The 20,207-nt window shown below is 37.2% G+C and overlaps 1 protein-coding gene across 3 annotated transcripts in view; it reads left to right on the top strand.

The window, feature by feature from the left end:
- Positions 1-20,207, top strand: part of LOC129240871 (probable serine/threonine-protein kinase ndrD) — a 30,189-nt gene that overhangs the window by 5,468 nt on the left and 4,514 nt on the right. The window contains exons 1-2 of one of the 3 annotated variants that reach the window (XM_054876915.1): positions 15,639-15,924; positions 18,225-18,748. In XM_054876915.1, coding sequence (XP_054732890.1) covers positions 18,611-18,748 — 138 coding nt within the window. In that variant the 5' untranslated portion in view covers positions 15,639-15,924; positions 18,225-18,610. Of the gene's footprint in view, positions 1-15,638; positions 15,925-16,029; positions 16,049-18,224; positions 18,749-20,207 lie in introns of those variants that run through there. The other 2 variants (XM_054876917.1, XM_054876916.1) reach the window with 2 other exon arrangements.

Raw genomic sequence — 20,207 nt, 5'->3', positions numbered from 1 at the left:
TGCGTGGCACGTAACACCGCCTTGTGGAAAATAAACGTTGTCCAGATCAATACCATCCAATTGCGGTCATAAAAAATCGTTAATCATCTCTCGATAGCGCAATCCATTCACCGTAAGCTGGAGGCACCGATTCATTTTCAAAAACGTAAGGTCCAATGAGACTCCGGCGGACCATAAACCGCACTAAACAGTCACACGTTGAGGATAGAGAGGCTTTTCAACAATAACTCTGGATTTTCTGAGCCACAGATCCGACAATTTTGCTTGTTGAAGAAGCCACCGAGGTGGAAATGGGTCTCATCACTCAAGATGATTTTTCGATGGAATTCCGGAACATTTTCATGCATTTCAACGACCCAATCAGCAAAGACACGACGTTGTTGATGATTGGCCGGCTTGAGTTCTTGTGTTAACTGGACTTTATATGCCTTAAGACCCAAATCTTTATGCAAAATACGGTGTAATGACGTTTGTGGAATGGACAAACCTGGGTTTTCTCCAACACTTTCGGCTACAACAGCAATATTTTCGTCTGTTCTTGAGCGACGTGCACGAGTTTTATTCTTCACATCACTAACTTGTCCCAACAGCTCGAATTTTTTCACCAATTCCTGTATTGCGGTTCGACAAGGTGCTTCACGATTACCCAAAAATGTTCGAGTTTTACGATCCGTCTCTGCCAAATTTTTATATGGAGCTCCATTTCTTCATGGGCTATTTCGAAAACCCTCTTGCGCCAATACGATATACGAAGGACTTAGAAAGTTCTTTGGACTACTCACCATTCAATTTCCAAACTCGTAGCTGTGTTTACCGGTCACTGGACGATCGGCACACACGCGGAAAATCTAGGGTTACCATTTAACCCCCATTGCAGAAGCTGTGGGGACCTTTCAGAAGAGGAGACTGTAGAGCATTTTCTCTGTAAATGTTCGGGTTTGGCAACTACACGACTAAGGTCACTGGGAGCTTCTTTCTTCGACAGCCTGGGGCAGTGCGCCAATCTAAATCCAATCAATCATCTCCATTATATCAACAGCTCTTGCTGGCTGTATACCTGCCTATAGTGAATTTTAATAATTTCAATGCATTGTTTAAGCGTGTATCGTTCCATTTTTTATTAATGGCGTAGTTTCTATTTGTCAAATATCAAAAAAATGACAGCTTCAAAAGTGATATCTACCGAAATAATAGCCCGCTATTTCACCTGTTATTGTAAAACCCTTTATTTCTATCGGATCTAAATGAGGTGGGGGCATTACGCGCCCTATGCTCGTGCGCGGCATTTAAAATAGGTACCACCCCATTTTCCAAAATTTTATTACCGTAGTAATTTTTTTATTTTACTTCATACTTTACACCAAATTGGAGTATTTATTTATTTTATTTTTTTTTAAGTTTAAATAACAATAGAATTGCTAAGGCTATCAGCTGACAAACTGGAGTAATTTTGCTTATTTTATACTATAAAAGTATCAATTTTTTCTTCTTTTTTTGTTGCCTGAAAAACAAAAATGTGGGAGCAACTTCGGCTGCCACGTCACGGGAGATTCGGCAACCAAATTCTGCACGATCATTTCACACACTCGTCCAAACACAAATTCACACACTGATCCAATCAGTTGTTCTGAAGGCAACGAAGTGTCATTGGTTGGTTTTTTGGTATATCACCAAACAATCTCAGTCTTTTGTAAACACATCCCGAGTGGCGTCAACCCATCAGCTGGTTCTATCACATTCGTTCAGAGCCGATTAACGGTTTCTTCATCATGCGTATTCACCCACTCGTCCAATCAGTTGTTGTTCAGAGCATAGATGACTAGATGTGAAACTCTTTTTCTCGTGAGACCGCTGGAAAATGTGCATTTTTCATAACATTCGTCAGTAATGCCGCACCGGAAGAAGCATTTAGTGAGTATTTTTTAAACAAAAATTGTGAATTTTTAGTTTCCACACCGCCATTGAGGTTAGGATTTAGTGCGCCGCTGCCCAGTAACTTATATCATCCGTATACTCCTGCATATGATAAAAATAAGTACAATAAGTATGAAATATTATATATAAATAAGCAAAAAATTCAAAAATTAAGATTTAAATGAAATTATTCATAATTGAAGTAAAAAAAGTAATAAAATACTAATTCGTTAGGGTGGGCCATGTAAAATTTGCTTTTTGAATCGGCTATAAAAAAAAACTAATCAATATTTTTTTTAACTTTTTTTTTATTTTGAAGATTGAACATTGTCATTTATGAAGGAAAAATAATATCGTTCAAATGACTGCCACGACTGGTTTTACAGTAGGCCATTTGATCAACTCAATTTTTAAGCACATTTTCGATTGTTTGGGCTCCAATTTTATGAATGGCAACTTCGATTTCGTGTTTTAAAGCATCAATCGTCTCTGGATGGTTCGCATAGCATTTGTCTTTAACAGCTCCCCACAAAAAATAGTCCAACGGGCTTAAATGACAGCTCCGAGCCAATTTATATCGGCCAATTGATATCGGAATTTCGGCTGATTGTTCGGTTTTCAAAAACGGTAGCCAAAAGTTCAAGTGTAACTTGGGCAGTGTGACAAGTTGCACCGTCCTGTTGAAACCAAATGTGGTCCATGTCATCCTCTTCAATTTTTGGAAACAACTCGTTGAGCATGTAACGGTAACGCTCGCCATTTACTGTAACCGCGGAAGAAGAAGAAGACTCACCACTTTGGAAATAGTATTTCAATATTTCCCAATTTTGTTCGAGCGTATAGCGTCCCATTTCGTAAATGTCAAACCTTTAAGTAAATTATGAACACATTTGACATGTCATTTGTGTTACCATTCTCAAAAAAATAGGTGGTTCAAAAAGCAAACGCTATATGGCCCACTCTGTATAAATAAATACATAAAATATTGCAATTTTTTAATATAACATAAAAAGTCGATAACAAAAAAAAAGTGAAAAAACGAACAGAATAAGTTAAAGCAGGTAACCTTTAATTTTTTATTACTTAAAAATAGTTACAGATATACAAATTTACCGACATAAACCAACACACAGCTTTCAATAAAATACATATATGTAAAATATATTTATATACATATGTATGTACACAAGACGAATTAAAAGTAGAAGCCGAAAAGGATATAAGAAGCTTTGGAAAATTCTAAAAACTCACTTCAATTTAAATTACTACGTTTCAATCGAATTCTTTTTAAGGTAAATAATTATAAATATTTCAATCGCGGCATTTTTCCATTAAGCAAAAACGAATTGGTTTCGTCAATTTATTTTGGTGCCTTCCTTCTAGCAGCCTTCGTTTCGCCTATTAGCTGTGCATCATCTCTTGAAGCGTGAATGCTGCCATGTTTTGAAACGAGCTCACGGGCGCGCTTTCACTCAAAATGAAAGAGTTTTGCATCTTATTATCTATGATTCAGACGGTAACGCAGTAACACGAGGTAAGACTGTGTTGATTTTTTTTTTTGCATATATCACCAAACAAACCCTTTCATATACAAACCGCTGTTATGACCCCGGTGACGTCAGCCAATAAGCTGATTCTTTCAAATTCGTTGAGAGCCGGTTAGCGGTCTGATCTTGGCCACACCTTTTTAATTCCTTTCACCATCTAGCAAAATGCTGATATTGATGAAATTAGTCCTATTAGGCATGGCTGTCCGTCCGTCCGTCTGTACGTACGATAATTTGATCCAAATGTATATATTGCAATGAGATTCGTTACGCATATTAAGGCATTTGCTTAAGGGGTTACATGGGTTTCGTGGGCTCACAAAATCGATTTTTTTGGCTTATTAATTTCTACAACATTTCAAGAATATTATCCTAAATTTTCAAGTCGATCCGAATAATAGATACAGCCTTTGGAATGTGTGCGCTCCAAACCACTTTTATTGTTACGCAAAACTTTAAACGCGTTTTTCTCGGAACTGTGTTTGCAAAGTCGGTTGTCAAATGTTCTCGAAAACTACTCAACCGATCTTGATGAAATTTTACACAGATGTTCGAGATACAATTTACTCGGACTTGAACGAAGGATTTTGTTTTTTTTTTTTTTCAATTACAACTATTTATTGTAAAAAAATCAAAATGTCAAGCAAATTTGACCGAAATTTTCATTTTTTTGGAAAAATGTCTGCCAAAATTGCAATTTTTACTTTTTTTTCTTTCCTTCGTTCAAGCACGAGTTTATGGTCTTAACTAAAACACTTATTTTTGTTTTTTCATTTTTGATAATTCTGTCAGGAGTTATGCTGACAACGCGGACGCACCTTTTTTTGACGTCACAATGGAGGAGTTTTAAGTTTTTTTTTTAATTTCAGAAATTATTCTTTAAATATGTATCTATAAGACAGAAAAAAGTTTGAATTAAATAAATAATTTTTTACATAGAAAAAAAAAAAAAATTGAAAGTAGGCCTTTTTTACCCGATGTAACCCATGTAACCCCTTAAGGCTGTATGGAAAGTGGGTGAAACAGGCTAATAACCATAACGGTAACTTTTAAAAATAACAAAAACGTTTTTTCTTTGTTATAAATAAAGTAAAATTATTCACATTTAATACAAATGATGAACCTTAAAAATATATACGACACCAGTAAAATTTTGAAAAAAGGGCGGAGTCGCATTCATTTTTGGGTAAATCTGTGTATCTCGATAAAGATTTAATAAAGCCGAGCAAGCGTGTGGCTCTCCACATTATTACGATTCGCTATAAATAATATTGTTAAACTCCACGCCCACTTTTTATGTATTAAAACTAAATTAAAATAAAGCTATAATTGAAGAACAAGTTTAGAAAGCTTTTGTGAAACTCGTCACGGACACTTACCTTGTAACAAAGTAAGTTTATGCTAAAAATGGGCAAAATCAGTTGATAACCATGCCCATACCCCATAAAAAATAAATAAAATAAATAATAAAATATAAATTGACAAGCAAATGACCACGACCACAGGACAATATCCTTTTCATGAAATTTTCCATAACCGAATTGAAAAGTGGATGCCTATGTCCTCGATAGCTTCACGAATTCCATCTTTGAGGTCTTGAATCGACCCTGGGCTGTTGGCGTAGACCTTCTCTTTCACGTGACCCCAAAGAAAAAAGTTACAAGGTGTTAAATGACAAGATCTCGGTGGCCAAGATAACACGGTCCGGAAACTTTTCCCGTAAAAGATCAATGGTTTCGGTGCTTGTGTGGCATGTACCGCCGTCTGGTTGAAAATACACGTTGTCCAGATCAATACCATCCAATTCCGGCCATAAAAAATCGTTAATCATCTCTCCTGTTTAACACCTAACACCTGTTATTGGAAAACCCTTTACAATTGCATATTGTTAGCAAAAATATAAGTTTAACAAATAAATACATACATACATACATACATGTACTAAATGTTTAATATTTGGCTTCAGTTAAAAGTTCCTTAAGTTTTACACAGTACTCTATGTATGTATGTATGTATACATACATATGCGCTTTAGAACTTTTATAAAGCTTTGCTTCCAGTTTCCACTCTCACTCTCTACCTGTCTCTCGTTATTTTTTTTAGTTTCTACAACACATAGGTACTCGTATTTATTTGTTGTAATGCACTACAATATAGTGAATAATTTTCTGCACTAACGTTTGATGCTCGACACTCCTCGTTTGGTTCGAGTCGGGTGCATTGCGCATAGAACTCTCGTGATATCTTCGCTGCGCAGCGCACTCAAAGTCAAAGGTTGTTGAACTGTGCGACAACATGAAGGCGAGATTCAATGCCATGGCGGCTTTATGCACATACTATATGTATGTATATACACACATAGAAATGTACGAATAAACGCATGCAGTTTTGTGCATAGAATCGGTTTTGCCGTTACATAGGCTCTCGAGTTCCTGGTGGTGTATTGTGCTCCGGTACGCTGAACTGAAATAAAGTACCTTGTACTTGTGACTAGGCACAAAGGCGTTAATACACTCACATACTTGAATAGTACACGTGTATATGTGTATATGTTTTTACATTGCCTATAGTTAAATGGGATTGGTACGTGCAGTGCAACTTTTACATTCTCATCCATACACCTATACCGCCATAACATAATTGCATACATAATTTTTCCCATTTCAACTACTTATGTGTGTATGTTCTTATGCATTCCTTTTCGGGATGGAATTAAGTATTTTGGCAATAAGTATTCAAACGTTTGAGCGTTGACAAAAGTGGACCGAGTAAAATGAGAAAACAAAAAAAACATAATTTAATATAAATTTTCAGTTGAACCCTTTTAACTAAATTGTTGCTTAATGATTTACATGTACTTGTGTATGTATGTACATTTTGAATAATTTTTATTCATCGAGACTAAAGTTGGAATCAAATGTAATTTAAGTATCATACAACTTACAGTTAGTAACGTAAATAAGTATACAGGAGCCTGATTTATGGAATTGTTTGAGGCTAACGCTTTCCTTAATATGTAATCAAAATATTTTACACATGGTAATTGTGTACTGGGATAAGCTTTCATATGCGCCTTAATTTAGCTGCAAATTTTAGGTACCGTTATCCACGCTTTGTTTTGTCTTTGATGCTAGCGAAATTTATTTCACAAAAGTTAGTATACAGCAAACGTTTGTTCAGTTAGCATACCATTTATTTTTACGCATTGATTAAAAAAGTTAAAACTATTAAAACGAAATAATCAAAGTGAATATAAAAATTTAGGGAAGTACGTTTTGTATTATTTTTGGCGACATTTTTAGTAATGGCACCGAGAGGAAAAGAGCTTTCTGATGATTTAAAAAAACTGATACATAAATCATTGCGAGAAATCGCTCGTTTGATAGATAGGAGTTTTGCTACAGTTCAAAATATTGTGAATAAATATAAAAGGGCAGGAAGCACCACTAATAAAGAGCGTTGTGGGCGTCCGCCGTTCTTAAGCCCCAGAGAAAAAAGCTTAGTCGTACGGAAAATCAGGACAAACCCCAAAATAAGTGCCCCCTAATTGAAATCTGAAGTTGAAAATGAGACTGGAAAACAATTTAGCACCCAAACTATTCGCCGGGTTTGGCATAGAGCTGGTTATCATGGGCGCAATGTTAGGAAAAAGCCCTTCGTGAGTAGTGTCAATCGGAGTAAACGGATTTCATTAGCAAAAGATCATAAAAAATATGACCAAACGTTTTGGAACCAAGTCATATTTTCTGATGAGTGTAAGTTCAGTATCTGTGGATCTGATGGCCGTGAAAAAGTTTGGAGAAAAGTTAACGCGGAATTGTATCTAAACAATATGACCGGCACTGTGAAGCATAGAGGGGGCTTTGTGATGGTTTGGGGATGTATGGCTGCAAACAGATTCGGAAACTTGGTATTTATCGAAAATATTGTAGACCGATATGGTTATTTAAATATTTTGAAAAATAATTTAAAAGAATGCGCTACGAAATTGGGCCTTGGAGGAACGTTTATCTTCCAGCAGGATAATGACCCCAAGCACACATCCAACATTGTACGAGAGTGGCTGTTATACAATGTGCGAAAACAGCTGAAAACACCGCCACAGTCCCCGGATACCAACCCAATCGAACATTTATGGGAACATTTAAAGCGACAAATACGTAAACATCCGATTAGAAATAAGGAACAACTGAAACACGTCCTTCAAGGGGAATGGTGGTAGCTATAACTGAAAACTTGGAGAAATCAATGCAATCACGGCTTGTAAAGTCTAATGGTTATCCTACCAAATACTAGTATTTGATTTTAATTATGTTTTTGATTTTAGAAATTAATAATGTGATGAACTGTATACTTACTTTTGAGACATGAATTTTTATAAAGTTTAATATAAAAAGCTATAATTTTGTTCCTTTTTAAAATTTTGTAATTATTTGGATTAAATATAATTTTTGTATTTCATTCATGTAAATAAAACACAATTTTGTTATAACTTAGGTTGTTTGAAGGAATCGATTGGGGGAAAATTGAAAACGCGTCCGGTGTATACTTACTTCTGCTACTAACTGTATGTATGTACGGTCTGTTCAAAAAATAGGGTGAATTATCATTTTTCTCAAAATTTTGTTTTAATTCATCAATTTCTATTTTATTTCCTTCAAAGTAGTCCCCCTTGTGCCAGTGTTTTTCCCATCCTCGATGCTGTTCTGATATGCACTTTTTCGTATGTCTTTGAGTTCTCTCCGCGATTCGGTTTTTATCTCCTCAATCGTCATAAACCACCGTCTTTTCATGGGTCTTCTCAATCTTGGGAACAGGTAAACGTCGCAGGTGTAATGGTGTTGTTTTTAGCAAAAGCCATGCATTTTTTTCCCAAAATTCCGGACGTTTTTTTGTATTCCTTCATGCAAACGGCACATAACTTGAAGGTAATACAAGGAATACGCTTTAGAAGTACCATACGCTCTTGTGGTAAGAACTTCTGATGCACTACGACATGGTAATTGAAGATAGCAGTGAGCAAAACCTTGACATTTGATTGAGCTTGGCTTTTTTTGGTCTTGACTCTTCTGGAATGCTCCATTGGAACGATTGGGCTTTGGTTTCGATGTTATAACTATACGAGTATACTCACGATTCATCACCATTTATGACCCTTTTAAGCAAATCTACAGTAACTCACAGCTTATTTGATGCAGGTAATACTATTTTAGAAAACAAAATTACTCGATGTTTGTTAAATTTAATAAAAAAAAATCTAAACGATTCTTAATGCGATATGTATTTACAGTTTACCACTACAGACAGAACAATAACAAAAACAATGCTTGTTGAAAACATTTAGAAACAAATACAATCGTTTTTTCATCAAAATATGGTCACAGCTTAAATGATGCAGTGTATTTTATATTTTCTCCGAGAATGTAATAACGGTGAAATGGTTTTTTTCTGTTTAGCTTAGCGTCTTAAGTCATTCTCAAAAAAATTTTGTAAAGAAAAGTTGAAAAAATTTAAATTTTTTAAAATGGGAAAACGGACCTCATTTGAAAATAGGGCATTTTAAAGAGGGCAGAAGCCAATGAAAAATTGCAGAAATTGTTGCTATTAGTTCCTCAACTGTTCAGCACTTAATAGAAAGGTTTCGCCACGAAAACAGGATAGAAGATAAGTGCAAATCTGCGCCAAATAAAATATTTAATAATGCAGATAAGAGGTGGATTGTTCGCAAAGTTAAAGAAAACCCCGATTTAAGCGCTTCAAAATTAACGAACGAAGTCGAAAAATACTTGGGCAAGATCTGTAACACTGAAACTGTTCGTAGAGTTCTGAGCGAAGAAAATGTTCATGGAAAGACTGAACGAAATAAGCCGTTGATTAATGCTCGTACAACAACGTAAAACAAAGAATAGAGTTATGCAGACAACATTTAAACAAAGACATTTCGTTCTGGAAGTCCGTTGTTTTTGCGCATGAAACCTTTTTAGATCTGATGGGAAGTTCTGCGTTTGGAGAAAACCATGTAATTTGCGCCCTATAGTTAAACACGACGGGGGCAGTGTGATGGTATGGGGTTGCAGGCGTCAGAAATTTAACAATATGGATTCGTTTCAGTGCCAGTTTCATATAAACGTAGCGACGAACAAAATAACTTTTAGGCCAGCGCCGGCAGCATAGCGCGATAGCCGAGCGGCTAGCAATGTGGGCTTCCGATCCAAAATCCTTGGTTCGAATCACAAAAAAAAAATTTTTTTATACATTTATTTTATTTTGTTTTATGAAATGTTTATGAGGAGATTTTTTTCATGGCAGAAATACACTCGGTGTTTTGCCATTGCCTGCTGATGGGCGACCGCTATTAGAAAAATGTTTTCCTTAATTTTGGTGTTTTCACCGAGATTCGAACTGACGTTCTCTCTGTGAATTCTGAATAGTAGTCACGCACCAACCCATTCGGCTACGGCGTTTGTTTACTTTCACTGATTCAAAAATGAGGAAAAATATATGAATAAAGTTTGCTTACTGCTTACACATTTGCCAAAGGTTGACAATTTGATTCTCGGCCTACTTTGATTTTTTTGACTTATTGCTTCGACAGCCACTTGTCGTTTTTTTTGTTCTTTTTCTACTGATGCAAAAATGAGGAAAAATATATGAATAAAGTTTGCTTACTGCTTACACATTTGCCAAAGGTGACGGAGATAAAAAAAGTCGATTTTCAAACATATACGAGTGCATATGTGTTAGTAACATACAAAAAAGTGTAATTGTGTTAGAGTTTCGGTCACGCAGGTTTTGCTGGGTGGCTTATCTGGAACTACCCACACCTGCACAGAGTCCCGATCTCAACGTTATTGAGAATTTGTGGTCAGTGCTGGAAAATAAAATAAGAAACCACAATATTTCTAATGCTTATGATCTGAAACGGGCACTACAGGAAGAATGGGATAAAATTAGTTCCGATTATACACCAAAACTTGTAGAATCTATGAATGCCCGATTAAAAGCTGTTCTGAATCAAAAGGGATACCCCACTAATCATGAGAACGAAATACTAATGTGTTTATGTTTTTTGAATACTTTTAATTTAGTGCATTATTTAAGCTGTGACTTCAAAACTGTAACTGAATTATTTTATTTTGCCATATCTTTCTTATGAAGAAACATTTTTTGTTATTAAATAAAACATTTTATTTAACAATAAAAAAATATAAGATTTTTTTTCTGTAATGGAAATACCATAAAATATATTCGATATTTTAATAATTTTTTTGGCTGCATCAAATAAGCTGTGAGTCACTGTAGATCATTGTTGACGTCATTGAACAATTCCTGAGCGATGCTCATGCGACGAACGAACTTCGCTGCCACAAGCTTCATGCCCAAAATTTCCGAAAAGATTGCATGGCATAAGCCAACCGATATGCCGACATCCTCAGCAACTTCTCTGTTTTCTAATTGTGATTCGACGATTGTCAAAAACAATTTTCTTCACTTTATCAACATTTTCAACGGTTGTTGATGTGCTGGGGCGTCCAGAGCGAGCGTCGTCATTCCCATCTTCTCGACCTTCTGTGAAAAGCTTGGACCACTTGTAAACATTTCTTTCACTCACAGTACTCTCATCGTTTCAACATATCAAGTGTTTTTTAACACTTAATTCCATTTTTTACAAAAAATTCGATGCAACCTCTATGATCCATTTTTTTCGATAGCAGAAAATCGTCGAACACGCAAAATACTTGTCTTCTTTATGCCTCTCACAAATAAACTAAACACGCTTTATGGCTAAAACCGTGAACATATCTTCGAGACGAGTGCACCAACATAAAAAATAGTAATCGAAAGTCGAATGTACGTAGCCCGCGAAATGTGAAAATTTGCCTTATTTTTTGAACACACCTCGTAATAAGTAATATTATCATAAAAGGAGAAGTTAGCCTGGTTGGCATTAAGCCACGCATAGACCTTTTGGTCCCTAGCGATGCCAGATGTAGACCGACCTCTATGAATACTGAAAATACGCACAGAAGGGGTTCTAAAGTTTTCTCAACATCCTCTCTGCATTTCTTGCAATTGTCCGTGTTAGCAATCGCTATTTTGTGAGCATGTGCGGCCAATAGATTATGAACTACCAGAATACCTATAATAGCTCTGCAGTCCTTTCGTGAGAGCATAAGCACGAATTGAGTCAGTTTTTTGTACTTTGTTCTAGGCATGACTTTTGCTGGTTTGTATGTGCTCAGATGAGCCCACTTAGCTTCCAGTCGCTTTTTCATGTAGTGGTCTATTTCGTTGTATTCTGTATTTAGAGGTTTTAGTATGTCGTTCTCTTGTTTAAAAAGGTAGTCTAACAGCACTTTTTGCTATCTCATCTACTATTTCGTTTCCCATTATGCCTTTGTGACCAGGTACCCAATAGATGTGCAACCTTCTGCTTGTGACTAGCCTTTCTATGGCATCCCTGCTCCGTTGAACATTTTTGGACTTAATAACAGGTGGCGCTAAGGTAATCCTCCTATCAGAAAATGCTATAAATTTTGCGATTGGCCCCTAATGTCAGTTCTGTTTTGACATTTGTGTAGTAAACACATGCGAAATACACGTTAATAAACAATGTTACGCTACACTGCTCCAGAACGCGGAATATTGCTGACTATTTATTTGACCAATAATCGGTCGGTGACTTCGGCACAACGTGAATTTCGTCGCAGATTTCCTCGCCGTCCAACGCCTACTTGTGAAACACTGCGACGATTAGCCGCTCGCCTCGAAGAGACTGGCACAACACGAGATGCTGGCAGGCGTGGCAGACCCCGGAGTAGCCGTTCTGCATAGAATATTGCTGCTGTAGCCGAGGATGTCATGGAAGCGCCGTCGACATCGACCAGACGACGTGCCCCGCAAATGGGTATCAGTCGACGGTCTTTACAGCGAATTTTGGTATAAGATTTGAAGATGTTTCCATACAAAGTCCAGACGGTGCATCAGCTGTTAGCTGCTGACCGTCAATCGCGTCTAACATACGCTCAAGCCATCCTTAATCACCATCCAGAGGAAGATTATTTTTCATCAAAAATAATCATGAGTGATGAGGGCCATTTCCATCTTAGCGGGTACGTAAATAAGCAAAATTTACGCTTCTGGGGCACTGAAAATCCGCGTGTTACCCACGAAGAGCCATTACACCCGCTTAAAGTCACTTTATGGTGTGCTGTTTTCGCTGGAGGAGTCATCGGACCTTTTTTCTTCGAAGACGTCGCGGACCAAACGGTTACTGTGAATGGTGAGCGCTACAGAGCAATTATCAACGAGTTCTTTTTGCCGGAACTTGATGAATTGGGATTGGGAAAAAAGTGGTTCCAACAGGACGGTGCAACGGCACACACTGCACGTGCCACAACCGATATGCTGAAGGATGCATTTCCCGGGAGCCTAATCTTCCGTTTTGGCGATTTGCACTGGCCAGCAAGATCGCCTGATGTGACCGCTCCAGACATCTTTTTGTGGGGCTTTTTGAAGTCGCGGGTTTATGTCAACAAGCCTCAGACTCTTGCAGCTCTTAAAGACAATATCCGTCAAGAATGTGAGGACCTCTCGCCGGAAGTTTTGGCCAAAGTGATGGAAAATGCCATAAAAAGGGCTCAAATGGCAATCAACTGTGGCGTCGGCCATTTACATGACATCATATTCTCGACTTGATGTAAAAAAAATTAAAAGACCAAATAAAAATAATCCACAAGAAGAATCAAAGTTTTTCTTTTTTTTTTTTTAAATTATAGGCAAAAAACATCGCAAGGTTATTTTTGCGCCACCTTGTACAATATGAGCTTATTGCTTTTATTATCGTAAAAAATGTACGAACAAATTTTAGCATGAAAAATATCCTGAGCACAAGTGTAGCTTGTTTTAAAATGTGGGGCTCCATTTTCAATCGACGTTAGAGCTACTTACTAATGTAATTTTTTTCTTATAATTTGAATCTGCTAGAAACGATGTTGCCAAAAATTATTCCATATAAATTGACCTGTCCTAACATACATATTTTATATATAATCCCCTGTTGAGCTGGTGTTTTTCCGATCCTCTCCTCCAATTTGTTATGTGTGACTTTATGTTCAAAATTGAATTATGCTAGACGTGCCTTTTTGCTGATCGTGGACCAGGAAATTATTAGGAACCAACATTAATACCGATAACAATGTTAGCCTAGAAATCCAACCGTGAGTCTCTCTTGCCAACAAGTGCTACTTTGGACTAAGTAGGCAACTGAGTAGTAAACTCCTCCTCTCGACGAACAAAACTAACACTCTACAAAGCTCTCATCATGCCCGTCCTAAGCGTGCACGATGGCAACATCCGATGAAGCGACGATTGGAGTGTTTGAGAGAAAGATTCTGCGCAAGATTTTTGGACCTTTGCACGTTGGCGACGGCGAATATCGCAGACGATGGAAGGATGAGCTGTATGAGCTTTACGACGAACAGACATAGCGTAGCGAATAAAGTTCCAGCAGCTTCGTTAGCTGGATCATCTCGTTCGAAACGCTTCGGCTCTGAAAGTATTCGATGCATTCGATACGATACCAGCTGGTGGTAGCAGACGAAGATAAAGTCCTCCTTTGCGTCGGATAGATCAGGTGAAGAAGGACTTGGCTTCACTTGGTGTTTCCAACTGGCGCCGGTAAGCAGGATAAAGAAACGATTGGCGCGCTTCTTTAAACTCGGCCAAAATCACCTAAGTGGTTATTGCGCCAATTAAGAAGAAGAAGAACACAAAAACTAAGTTTTTTAGGTGCAATTTGATACATAGCCTATTTAAAAAAAAAAATTCAAATCGATCATTTTGAATTAATTATTTTGTTTTTAGATATGCCAGTAAACACAATTGAAAAATAAGTATATTATTTTCTGTATGTCTTGAAACTATCAGGGTGCTACTTTGTCTAAGAGTTTTTGGGTGTTGTTGTTGTTGGGTAGTATATATAGGGCAGCCAATGGCAAATCTCCGAGTGTATATCTGCCATGAAAAACCTCCTCATAAAAAATATTTGCCGTTTGGAGTCGGTTTAAAACTGTAGATCCCTCCATTTGAGAAACAACATCAAGATGTAGGCCACAAATAGGAGGAGAAGTTCGGCTAAACACCCAAAAAAAAGTTGAAGTTTAATGACAATATTTTTAAATTTGTTAAGTTTTTGTTTAAAACTTTTATTTATAAGGCTTTTGTTATACAATGAAGGCAAAAATCTGGTATAAGAAATGGAGCCGCCCCCTCTTTTATATAATATACATACCTACATACCTACATTAAAACCATTGATCACAAGAAAACTGGCATAACCAATATTTTTATAAGTTTTCTAAAAAAAAAATGCAATACTCATAATGACAAAGCCTTCCCTCTTTTTCTTATAAGTTACGCCAAGTGCTTAATGTTGTAAAATTTGAACTATTTTTGTGCAACAACGTCCACTTTCGATACTCAGCCAAATGCAACAATAACAAATTTGCACATTCTCGGAAGTGCAATGGGAGAGCCAAACTTCATTCTCTGCATTTCTAAATAAATATTATGGAGTACGTACACTCCAACGAAGGGGAATTATAGGAAGAGTACGTGATGATACATAAATAAATGTTTTAGTGTAAACTTGCATGGGTTTACTCGTATACATATTTATATATATTTATGAATATGTGTGAACTAAAAACAAACAATACATACAAGTGTATGTATTCGTATGTCTACATAAATAAATGCAAAAGCGCTTTCAGGCTTTACGCGTACTCACTTATCCCATGTACTCTTGCATTGCCAACGATTGAGGCATTGATAACCTGGGTATGAGGAACTTTAATGAAGTTGTAGTGTACACAGGGAACTTTTCGCGGGCAAGAACTTCCAACCGCTTTTGCGCTGCTTTCGTTCAATATTGTATGCAACGTAAAAGTTCGAGCGTAAACATAATTTCAAAAGGAAGCAGCAGAGAGGGAAAAATGTATGGAGGGGCTGGTGTATGCAGATATGTATGTACATACGTACATATGTATGTTCTCAAAAGGCTTTGGTGCAGGCAGCGGCGGTCGAGGATGTATAAAGCCTGGCAAAAAAGCATAACAGCAAGTGCAGAAAAGCGCACTTAATAGCATTGCCGAGAGGTTGGCGGTGGTGGTGGTGCTGCAATTGGGATTCTAATTTTAAAGCTGCAGCAGAAAAGCAGAAGAAATTGCACATCCAGTAAACAAAGAACTCCGGACACGATCGGTCGATCGCGGCGATGCTATAGTGATTTCGTTTGCGCTACCTTTTTGTTTTTACTACTGCTTCATACTGTGAACTGCTAGTTTAGTTGATTGTTGGTTGAACTTTCGAAGAAATGGAAGAAATATAATAAAAAGCGTCGCTAGCTAATTGGACCGTGGCACTGAGTATGCAATTTCGCACCATTGGGAAGAAAGAGAGTGTAAGAAAATTATATATAGTTTTTTTTCTGCTTGAATTGAAAAAGATAAGCTGTGATAACAGTGAACTTAGTGTGGGAGTGGTTAAGATGCATTTGAAAATTATTTTACTAAGTGGAAATTTAGGTGAGTCAGTTGGCCATTAAGCAGCAGTCTATCCAACAACTTCATTGTGGAGTACAGAGTGCTTTGCAACAAAGTGAATTGTGTATTGGCAATCGTTGTGCGCGTATGTAGCAGCATTTTAGTGAGTTTGGTTTAGTATTTAAACTTGACCTTAAACTTGTTCAGCAAGTTCTTGCACGCAATGGTAAAGGTAGGGGTACGAGTGTTGGCGTTAGCGGCCAACTCCAATTCCAACTCCAAGCATTGCTGCCGCAGCGCCTTCATATAAGACACCACATCCGGCACCAACTCGTTGGCGTGTATATACAGTGGTGGTCAAAATAATAGAAACTCGACATATTGCAAAGTTTTGAATATTTATTTTTTTATAGTTTTTATTGAAATATAACTCATACAACACTACTACAAAAATCAATTTAAAAAATTCAACAAGTTTTCAGCAAAATTTCAACTTTTTTAGTCCGGGTATGCAGTTTTGTAGCTCATTAAATTTTGGTATACATTTGCGTATGCGTTTGCACACTGCAAGTTTAAAGAGACTACAAAGCCCCGTTGATTTTTGATACTTTTTGTTGTTCAGTGTTGCGCATTTTGGGTGAATGGAAAGAATTTGGAACATTCGTTATACGAAAGGAAATGCAAAAATGCCGCCAAAAAAAATTATAAGTCGACACAAATTTTTGAGTTTCAAAACCAGTTAAAAAGTTTGATATATTTACAGGGTGGGCCATATAGCGTTTGCTTTTTGAACCACCTATTTTTTTGAGAATGGTAACACAAATGACATGTCAAATGTATTCATAATTTACTTAAAGGTTTGACATTTACGAAATGGGACGCTATACGCTTCAAAAAAATTGAGAAATATTGAAAACCTATTTCCAAAGAGGTGAGCCTTCTTCTTCTTCCGCGGTTACAGTAAATGGCGAGCGTTACCGTGACATGCTCAACGAGTTTTTGTTTCCAAAAATTGAAGAGAATGACATGGACGACATTTGGTTTCAACAGGATGGTGGAACTTGTCACACTGCCAAAGTTACACTCGAAGTTTTGTATACCGTTTTTGAATTCCGATATCAATTGGCCGCCTCGGAGCTGTGATTTAAGCCCGTTGGACTATTTTTTGTGGGGAGCCGTTAAGGACAAATGCTATGCGAACCATCCAGAGACGATTAATGCTTTAAAACACGAAATCGAAGTTGCCATTCATGAAATTGGAGCCCAAACAATCGAAAATGTGCTTAAAAATTGGGTTGATCGGATGGCCTATTGTAAAGCCAGTCGTGGTAGTCATTTGAACGATATTATTTTTCATTCATAAATGACAATGATCAATATTCAAAGTTTGAAAAAATATTGATTAGTTTTTTTTTTTTTTAGCCGATTCAAAAAGCAAATTTTACATGGCCCACCCTATATTAAAGTTCTTCGGATTTTTTTTTCAAATTTTTCATATTATTTGAAACTTTGAGTTATACGATTTTGTTGTGGTATGCAAAAAAATTAAACAAAAAGAAATAAATGGTCAAAACTTAACAAAATGTTCTCTATGCTATTATTTTCCCCGCATCTGTATTTAGAGGCCACTAAAAGTAAAACAAAAAACAATTCTTCCACGGAATTACCGTTTTTCGTTCTCTGCTGTTGATTTTCGTCTTTCGTTTTTTGTTGATTTTTTTTTTTGGAGTTGGAAGTGCTTTTTTCGCAATACTGGAAATTTCTAACCAAACCAGTGCAAAAATATCAAGTTTCTATTGGCTTCGTAACGTGTTGGATAGCAAAAATTACACTTACAGGGGTAAGAAGTTCATTGAGTTTCGCTTGCATGTTGGCTCTCAAAGCTTTAGCTGCGTGCATTGCTGCAATTACTTATTCGCCGTTGACAAGAATCTTCAAATATATTTATAAATACAATACATACATATAAGCGCCGAAGCTCTATAACGAAAGCTCTGTTAATCAATGGCAATGGTCTGTCAATAAAGCCGTAAAAGCTTTCGTATATAAACAAACATTGGTGTGCGTATACACACACCTACATATACGAGTATTTAGTGCACTCATAGGGGTCGGGGTGAGGGAAGTCTTACTATGCAGAACTCTCAAATAATTTGAAATTCTCGTTTTTTTTTCTTTCCTTTTTTCCCGTTTTGGTGCAACATTATCCTACAACCAGTTTATTTGGAGTTGCAGCTGCCTCATTGTTAAGTCGTCGCCGCCGCTCGTAGCATACGCTTATAAACTTCAAGGTGAACTATAAAACAAAAACGAAACAGCATAGCTGAAGAACAGAGGAGAAGAGTGAAGAACGTCAACGCACTCTGGTGCACCAGTCGCTCATTGGTGATGGTGTTCGGCTGCAGCACATTTTGCAAAAAAAATTACAAAACGTAAGCAGCCGAAAACGAAGAAGACGTCGATGAAAGAGCCCGGTGGCGTGGCTTTTGTATGGGTTTCAAGGGTCGCGCAACGACTAAACAAAACAGCGAACCTATTTAAAGTGTCGCATATACGAGTGCATACACACACTCGCACACCGAACAACTGTCGCAAGCATAGACGATGGCTAAAACACGAATAAAAACTACGCCGACGCGTATGCAGAAGGATGCATTAATGGCATCAACCGCCACAGTCGCTGCCATAACCAAGCCGGGAACAACGGTGTGTCGTATTGCAGCGCCACTAGACGATGTCAAGGTAAGTAGTGCTGGTATAGGAGCGGGGGTGTATATATCTAACAATTAATATTGTACGATATGATATGATATGATATGGTACGATATACAGTCACTCACTCCTTATTTGATACAGATACTATCTTTTTTTGTAAGGTATTCTATCAGGTCAGTCGATAAGCTCGTGCGTTTTTTAAAGGTGGTTTAAAAATTAATAGAAAAGATGTTTAAAGTGTTTATTAATCAATAATATATTTTCCTTCATTATTTACAATGTCTTCCCAACGTTTAGGCAAATTTTTAATTCCCTGCTCAAAAAATTTTTTGTCCTTGGAACCAAAATATGCTTCGATATCCCTTTTCATATCTTCTTTTAAGGAGTAGTTCTTGTTACTCATATGGGATTGAAGTCCACGGAAAAGGTGATAATCACAAGGTGCAATATCCGGAAAGTATGGTGGATGCGGTATTAGCTCCCATTCGAGCTCGTTCAGCTTGCCGAATGTTTGCCTTGCGGTATGAGGTCTTGCGTTGTCGTGGTGAAACAAAACTTTGCGTCTATTCACTAAAGACGGTCGATTTTTGTTAAGTGGCTCATTCAGGTTTGATAGCTGATGGGAATAATAATCAGCAGTTATCGTTTGGTTTGGTTCCAGAAGTTCATAATAAACAATACCGTCCATATGCCACCAAATAGACAGGAGAATCTTCCTGGCGGGTAGGCCATCTATAGGGGTCGGTTCTGGTGTTTCATCTTTATCTAACCATTGGCGTTTGCGAACAGGATTATTGCAGAGGATCCATTTTTCATCACCAGTAACGATACGGTTCAAAAAACGTTCATTTTCAAGCCGTTGCAGCAGCTGAGAACACACATTCACTTTCTGCTGAAGGTTGGCGACGGAAAGTCTATGCGGAACCCATTTTCCCAGCTTTAAAGCCTTTCCCAACTCAACCAGGTGTCTGTTCCATGCGATGAATTTAACCTCTGAGCTATCATATCGACTGTCAAATTTGGCTCAGCTTCCACGAGTTCGAGCAAGGCGTCGAAGTTAAAGACTTCAGTACGACCAGCGCGCGGGGCTTCCTCCACGTCGCAGTTACCACTTCGGAATTTTGAAAACCACTTTTGCGCAGTCCTTACACTCACGGTATCCTCTCCACGTCAACAGTGTTTATTTCTGCAGCAGCAGTTGTTGCATTTTTACCACTTTTATAAAAAAAAAATACGAAATATGCCTCTTATACGGGTTCGAAGATTCCATTTTATTTTTTAAGAACACGTGCTTCTATCCCCGATTAAGGGGACCTTCTAGATCATGCGCTAAAAAAAGCTATTTTTGGAATTATTTTTGAGTATGTAATGAAAGATACAGATATAGATATTGTTAGATATAATAAATAAAGTCTTAAATTGTGTAAAAAAATTTTTTTTTATTCATTTTATTCCATTTTAATGTATAAAATGGTGGCCGCGCGTA

This window comes from Anastrepha obliqua, chromosome 3 (assembly GCF_027943255.1).
Source record: "Anastrepha obliqua isolate idAnaObli1 chromosome 3, idAnaObli1_1.0, whole genome shotgun sequence".
Taxonomy (NCBI): Eukaryota; Metazoa; Arthropoda; class Insecta; order Diptera; family Tephritidae; genus Anastrepha; species Anastrepha obliqua.
This window is presented reverse-complemented; position numbering and strand designations above follow the sequence as displayed.